The following is a 7,952-nucleotide window of genomic DNA, read 5'->3' on the forward strand; positions in this document are numbered from 1 at the left end:
CTGGTTTAAACAGACGGCGTGAGACCGTAATGACCCCGACGCCGTGTAATCAAAAACTGAATGCAATGATTTGGAACCAGCAAACCCTTCGATTATTCACAATACAACACAGAAAACATGTCAACTGTTTAAACTGAGAGAAAAAGCTTGCAACTAATTAAGTTAACTGACAACAGGTAAGCAGCACGATTGGGTGTAAAAGGCGCGTCTTGGGGAGGCGGAGTTTCTTAAAACTAAAGATGGACAGAGGTTCACCAGTCTCCAAAAAAACTGGACTCTGCATGCTGAAGTACTTCATCTTGAGAAATTTCTGGCGCAGAAAGCAAGGCTGAAAATCAATATTGGATGCCCGTGATCTTTGGACTGTCAGGCGGCACTGCATTTAAGACAGTCATGATTCTGTCATGGAAATCCGTGCATGGGCTCAGGAACACTTCCAGGAATCACGGTCTGTGAACACAGCCTGTTCTCTGTGCCATTCAAACAACAAATGCAGGTTAAAGCTGCAAAGAAGAAACCACACGTGAACATGATCCAGAAATGCTGCCACCATCTTTTCTGGGGCAAAGGTCATTTAGATTGAACTGAGACAAAGTGGAAAACTGTTCTGTGGTCAGACAACTTGAATTTTGTCCTGCTATGGAGGCGAGAGACCATGCAGCTCAGTTCAAAGCCTGCATCTCTGATGGTATGGAGGTGGATTAGGCAGGAGTCTTCGCTCTCCCATCCAAATCGTTGAACTCGGGTGTTTCAAACACTTCATTGGCCACAGGTGTATAAAATCAAGCTTGATTCGCTTGATTTACCAATCTGTCATGCTCTACTTTACTGAGCTTTACTACTTATTTATTGTGTTACTTGTTGTGTTTTTGCAGAACTGGGATTTCCCAACTTTTAGGATAACTAAAGTCAGTCTGATGTGCTAAGCGAGTTTGGTTTTTGTACCCCAGGTTTGAAGGCGGGCAGTCCCAGTCCGACCCCGATCGTGGCCTTGTTGGGATTAACCACGGAGTTGTAGTGGATGTTGCGGTGGTAGCTCACTCTGATTGGTTCGTCGTGGTTCTGATGGATGCCGTGGAACGTGTTGATTGGTTCTGGAGGAAGAGGAGGAGGAGGTTGTTAGATGGATGCGACTGGCTGACGGCGATGAAGGTTGTTTCTCGACTCACCTGTGCTGTACTGGTAAACCTCCACTGGCCTGTTGTACATCTCCGCCATGGCCTGCATCTCGATGTGGTTGCCATGGCAGTTGTTTTTCCTCTTCCTGTTGATGTATGTGGTGAAGTCCTCTGTCACGTAGTTGGAGAAATAATCTGCGTTCTTCATCTGAACGCCAAAAGCAAAAACTTTATAAACACAGACTCGAACTATAAGAGTAACACAGGAGGAGGAAAAAAGGACGCGTCTACTCACCAGGTAGTCCATACAGTGTTTCCGCACCACTTCATGCATGTCCTGGTCTCCATACACCTGATCAGCTGAGACACAGACACACAGGAAGAGTCAATTCATTTGGGATTCAGTATAAATGCTGGTAATTTGCCAGAACATTAAACAGATTTAAGAGGTTTTTATCAATGCCACTCAGAATTAAACTAATTCACAACAACCAAGAATACTGAAAAATACGAATACATTAGGGGCGCGTCGCTGTTCGCATCCAGCAAACGAATTTCTCTGTCTTGATTTCAGTCAGTTTGAAATGCCTGCATACATGTGCAGGGTCAGTTTAACAATGATGGCTGATTTTCTCCATCTCACTGCCGGCCAGCAGACATGCTAACGACACGAGCATCCAGGCTACCAACGGATTCAGCACTTTTAAGACTTCTGAATGACTGAAGACATTTTTACTCCAATAAAAAAAATTAACTGTCCTGTTGCTGTGAATCACTAGAGACCTGTCGCTGTGACAGCTCCAGCATTTAAGAAAACTGATATTTGGATGAATTCTAAAGACTTTTAAGATTTTTCCAGGATGTGCAGGAATACTGTAGGTGATTTCCACGAGGAAGCAGATTTAATTTTCCACTAGTCACTTGAGGCTAGTGAGGTCACTTTGTGATCCTTTGACGTCGCTCGTTAGCACTGGACTCGCTCAGAACAGTGAGCTTGGTTTAAGCGATCCTGAGAGAGGTTAGTTTTAATGAGAGCATCATGCACTGTTGCAGTCTGCTAATTGGAGTATGGACCCTGTTTTGTCTTTTTAAGACTACGCAAAGCTTTGTCTCTTCTTTTCAGTCCTCATTCTCGGCCTCTGCAGCTTTTTAAAAAAAACTGTTTTAATTCATGTGCATGCATGATTGCATGCATTCATGTACGCAAAGTTTTTAAAGAATCCCTCTCGGGCCGCCTAATATTTCAGTGTGGAAAGTTTTACTGGAAGTTTCTGCTTGACGTTGACAACTTTGCAAATGGCAGTGGATGCACAAAGGTCACGTCAACCTATGAGAACGGCTGTGTTCTGGTTTGGTTTTGGCTTGTGGTGCAGCTCTCGATTCTTTTTAAACTTTGAGCAGGTCAGTGTTACCGGCATTTAGTCAATACATCACTGCAGGAGGTCAGAGATTCCTGAATCGCACAGAGACGGAGACTGCAGCAGAAAACTTTGAAAATGCCTCTATGATCACTCTGTCTCCTCTTTCAGCTCATGCTCTAGATTATGACAACTATCCTGTAGGACATGGCTCCAAAATAGTGCGTTTTAAGCCAAGTTCAGGTGCGCTTCGTGATTTTTGTGTTCACCAAATATTACTACTCTAGCTGCAGAAAAAGACATTTCAATTTACTGTAAAAGTTACATTTTATAGCCTCATACTATTGATGTAAGGAGCCTGAGCGCGTCATTGGCTGGAAAGACTTAAGACACCATCTTGGTGTTAGTTAAGAGACAGTTGGAAACCAAACATCCCTTCTGATAAAACCCTTGTCTGCTGTACAAGAGCACTGATCTATGATTTATAAGCTAGTGAGGATTACTGCAAAGTAGAACAATTGCAGGCATCACGCTCAAAAGTGGTTTCATCTGACAATTCAAAATAATAATAATAATAATAATAATTCAGGAATGCTTGTAATCGGAGGACATAAACACTGTTTTGTGCATATATGACAACATGTGTGCCTTAAAATTTTGATTTGACCTTTTGTGTGGAAAGGGAACAAAAAGCTAAGGAGGACTGGCGAGTCCAGGGTGGCCTGAGCGCCCGCCATTATGGTTGCACAACTGTGCATGCAAGCAAGGGACCAATGTTGCAGCCATAATTGCAGCATTAGTGTCCCCTGCACTGCCTGCACTGCCCTTTGCAGCTGGTCCTGAGTCTGCACAGAAGCAATGCACTTTCTGCACTGGTCAAAAAAAAGCAAAAAACACTTTCAGTGCTGCAAGGATGTGACAAAACTTATGCTGCTGACAACTGATGCATAATATTTAGTCTGTGAAGCCCGACTTCAAAGCCAAGTGTTGGATTAAAAAAACAACAACCTAAAAACACTAAAAACAAATTAAAACAATATTAATTGATCAATCTGTCGCTCATTTCCCTTTGATTTCACATGTAGATTATTTTCACTGTTTATTAGCCAGTTTTTGCGTTACATGTCAAAAAAATAGAGAAGCAGAAAAAAAGTCAACAAACAAAAATAATGTCACACAAACACACTTCCTGTCTGAGATGGCGGTGGGATGTAAATGAGCCCCATTTCGGTTCAGTTTACAGAAAGTCACATGATCTGTCACCGCAGTAATTCTCAGAACCCCCCCGATGACTTCCTTTTTCTCACTAGCGGTTTGCTTCGTGTTTTTGTGCATAAACATGGCGGTATGACTGCAAAGTGACACACTCATAACACATCTGACACACACACGGCTGAGCAGCAGCAGCAGGTGTGTGTGTGTGTTTGTATATATATATATATCTCAGAAACATTCAAGAGGGAATCTCCCAGTAATCTCCCACTCAGAGCAGTGGCATGCACCCCGGTGCAGGATCTGGAGCGCAGCGAGGTTAACCCGCGGGTTAGTCACACATGCACAAAAACCACAGTTTACTGACCAACAAGTTCTCAGAAAAATGGTGTAAAAGAAGGGCAGCTTCTTTTTTTTTGCAGATAGCCACACTGACTCATGCTGGGATTAAATGACTTTTAATGTGATTGTATTGATGCAGACACGTGTTTAATGCTGCAATAAAATTTAGCAAAACTTCAGTTTTGCTAAAGTTGTGACAGTTTGGTACAAATGACAGTGCAAACTCCAAAAACTCCGTCAGTTTGTCTAATTTCAGGCTTTTTTGATAGAATGAACATGTTTGATATCATTACACCTTTTCTTCATTGCAGCTCATCCAAAAAGACACAACTTTGACTGGCAGAGTTTGCAAAAGATCTCGTGAACTTTCACACCACTGTTGTCTTCGTCCATCTTTGCACGTTTCTTCAGACTATTTTATTGCTAAGCATCAAGGTGCATTAAACTGCATCCCTTTCACTGCAGGATCCCCAGGATCTGTTGGTCACTGGGTCAGTATTGGCCCTTGGACCACGTTTTGCCCACGTGAAGCCTTGGAAGCCAAGTTTGGCTTGGGCAGCGAGATGGTTTGTGCAGGTTCAGTGTTTTTCAGCAGCAACAGGTGCATCTGAGAGTTTGTTGAACAAAGGCATGACGCAAGAAAAGCAGACAGGAGACAAGCACAAAAGACAGAAAACCAGGAGAGGAAGGGACACATGCAACAAGGAGAAGAGAAGGCTACAAGAGGAGAAGGGAAACATAGGAGGAGACAAACAGGAGACGATAGAAGACACAAGGAAATAAGGCAGAAAAACAAAACAGAAGAGGAAACCAAAGCTAGGAGAGGAGATGCGAGACAAGGAGATGAGGCAGGACACAAGGAAATGAGGTAGGAGACATGAGCGGAGACAAGATGCAGAGGAAAAGGAAACAAAAGGGCGAATTTGAGTTGGTTGCTGAGAAATACCACACACACCACGACAGATAGACTTCTGCAGAATTAATAATAAACCACATGCACACACACTCACACCCACACACAAACACGCACACATAAACCACAGCGAGCGTTGTGATTGGTCAGCTTGGACAGCTTTCTCAGAAAGAGGTGGGCCCTCACAGAACCGTGTCCGTCTTGTTTGTTACACCACTGCTGTCGATAAGTTTTTATCTGAAACTCGCAGTTTGACTCCACCCTGACCGCCAACACCAGCAAAGGCTTCTGGGTACTGAAGTTCAGAAGCAAGCTTTAAATTACCAGCAGCTGGACACTAACATGGACAGAAGGGATGTAGATCCTCCTGCTGCTGATTAGATCTCATTATTATTAGTATTTGTTCATAGTGATCAATAAAAACAAGTTATTATTGATTAGAAATATCAGACATTGAAAATATTAGCAGAACCAACATTCTTGGTAGCAGTATTCATATCTTGGTAATCAAGCTTCCAGCTGTCCAATCAGAGAGCAGAGTGACGTCACCATCTCTTCTGCAGAACTTTATCAGCTCCGAAGCTCCGCCCCTGTTTTACACATTCGGAAGCGGGCCGCGGACCACAGAGGCGCCACAGTGACGTGACGTGTGGGCCGCTGGGCCTCACGTCCTTCCTCCTTCTGCAGAATTAAGCTCACTGTCAAGCAGGAACCTCAACTTCCAGTCAGAGGTCAGCTTTAATAACATCAGGCGACCTCAAACAGAGAAGTGCGGCGACTTTGTTAGGTCCTTTAATATGTTCAAAACCTGAAGGTAAACTTACGAGTGGTTCAGATCAGCTGCAGTTAACTGACCCCAAAAACTTTTTTGTGTTTGCGAGCTGGCGCTCCACGACCTCGCTCCACAACGTCCACCTCCCTGCAGCTGTTTATCCAGCTGTTTCAACCCTCAGAGCTGTGAATCCAATCAAAATGTCAAATTCTGACACATTTTTATCTATAATTGTCTGACTAGTTTTCATATTCTTCATACGATTTGTTTTATAGTTTTCTTCTGTTTTTGAAGTATTTCTTACTATGTTTCAAAAACGCCTTCATTCTTCACTTGCAGCCTGACCTTTCTTTGATTCTGCAGAAGTTTAACTGTGTTGTTTCTTTAGACACTGAGTCACTTATTTACTCGTAAATAATGCAACATGAACTCAGAGATTCACAAGGAGATTGCAGAGAATTCAAGGGGAAAGTTAAGAGGGAATTTCCTCACAGCTCAGTGTAGGTGTCTGCATTTGTGTGTCTGTATTTGTGTGTGTCTGTGCACTGACTCTGGGTCGGTTTTGAGTGACCAGCTCCAGCCGACCTGACACTTTGACAAGTTTAAAAGACTAAAAGACTTGTTTGTCGAGCTGAGGTGACCGTGACCTGAGCACGCGCTTTAACAACTCACACAGCACACACACACACACACACACACACACACACACACAACACACACACACACACACACACACACACACACACACACACACACACACACACACACACACTGTTTGAGTTTTGATCTTAAATCTGCAGCATTGTCTATTTGACTCTTGTGTCAGTGAAATTGAGATGGAAACCTTAAAATCAGACTGAACTTTGTGAGTGAAACATGAGGAAACATTCCTGCAACTTTTCCACTTTTCTATCAGGATGCTGCACAGATGAAGAATGCTCTATTTCAAAATAAAAGCTGTGTCTTTTGAAACTCGGCGGTTTCAGTGGTAAGGCTAAACTTTTAATCTGGAGAGAAACGTTCTCCATTTTCGGTTTGTGTCATACTCTTTGCAGTTTCATTGCCACTCAGCGAGTAGTTGGCAAGCGCTTGAGGACAAGTCAGCTTCTTCCACGCAAACCACAGGGCATCACGGCATCCTGCTGCAGCCCCAAAGCAATCGCAAGGAGGTTATTGGTGCAACAATGTCTTTGCACCAATTTCAACCTGCAGAAACCACAGAAAACACATTTTCCCTTTCCTATGGTTAGTTGACCACCTGGCAACCATCCTGCAGTGGCTGGCTGATGGTCACTGACCAGTCCTAAGTCAGTGTAAGTAGCAGAAATGATGAGGATGATGATGCAGCAGCAGCCGTTCTTCTCTGCGTGAGTAGCTTAATGTTGTTCGTGTGTAATTTACGTTGAGTAGGCTAACCACGTTATTACATTAATGCATGTAAGGTGAACTAGCAAACATCATCATAGCTACATGCGGCTGTCTTCTTGTTTGATGGCAGATACTCCCTTCACCCTGGCCAAAAAGGCTAAAATGACCAAAGAAAAAGTGGAAAACAGTTAAACATGAGAGGTTTTTGGACAAAGTTTGTGTTTTTTCCATTGTTTAAGCACTGCTTCCAGCCAAGAGTGATACCATATATGCCCCATAGCTGCAGAAAAGGCTAACATTGTTATCTTTTTACAAAAAACAGCTGAACATGAGAGGTTTTTGGACCAATTTTGTGTTCTCCATTCTTTAAGCACCGGCACCGTTTCAAAAGTACCGGTTTGGCACTGGTATCGGATAAAACCTAAACGATACCCATCCCTAGTGATGAGCCTCTAAACATTAAACATAAATAAGTGAAAGTATGACAACCGTGAGTGAAAACCTCTCCAATGAAATATAACGTTGGACGTTTACTGACTTGTGTCGGGTTAGCGGATAACCCTTTTGTCACTTCTTGATCTAAACAGCCAGCACGATGGAGACCAAAAACCCTAGAGGCTTCCAAATGCTAAGTTCAGAGAGCAGTGGGGATGTAAAGGTGGAGACAGACAGCTTTTTGAAACAGTCAATGATATACTGTAACGTTGACTTCCTTTTGGACCATTGTAGGAACTACAGTCTTTGGTGGGGAAGTATCCTCCTTCTCTTTCCTGATACAGCCGCTCAGAGTTTGTTTTTTGTTAATACTTTGCACATTTTTTTCATTAGATGGGCAGAAAAAAAGATTTGCATCTTGTGTCTGTTGTCAA

General features: G+C 43.1%; 1 protein-coding gene across 1 annotated transcript; it reads right to left on the reverse strand.

Annotated features, from left to right (window-relative positions):
• Positions 1 to 13: 13 nt before the first annotated feature.
• On the reverse strand, positions 14 to 3,851 carry LOC121815122 (OTU domain-containing protein 5-like). Its single transcript, XM_042224437.1, has 3 exons — positions 1,414 to 3,851; positions 1,170 to 1,326; positions 14 to 1,094 (listed from the first exon to the last, which is right to left on the reverse strand). Exons 1-3 carry the CDS (start codon positions 1,450 to 1,452, stop codon positions 910 to 912), a joined length of 381 nt encoding a protein of 126 aa, XP_042080371.1. The 5' UTR covers positions 1,453 to 3,851; the 3' UTR covers positions 14 to 909.
• Positions 3,852 to 7,952: the final 4,101 nt, after the last annotated feature.

This window comes from Haplochromis burtoni, unplaced genomic scaffold, assembly GCF_018398535.1.
Source record: "Haplochromis burtoni strain Fernald_Lab_line unplaced genomic scaffold, NCSU_Asbu1 Contig_138, whole genome shotgun sequence".
Taxonomy (NCBI): domain Eukaryota; kingdom Metazoa; phylum Chordata; class Actinopteri; order Cichliformes; family Cichlidae; genus Haplochromis; species Haplochromis burtoni.

What these genes read in the sequence shown, in the direction of transcription:
- LOC121815122 (XM_042224437.1), bottom strand. Translation starts at nt 1,452, where the DNA reads ATGCATGAAGTGGTGCGGAAACACTGTATGGACTACCTG. An exon ending in AACACTGTATGGACTACCTG is followed by an intron (nt 1,327 to 1,413) that starts GTGAGTAGACGC and finishes TTTGGCGTTCAG; the next exon opens with ATGAAGAACGCAGATTATTT. An exon ending in GGTTTACCAGTACAGCACAG is followed by an intron (nt 1,095 to 1,169) that starts GTGAGTCGAGAA and finishes CTCTTCCTCCAG; the next exon opens with AACCAATCAACACGTTCCAC.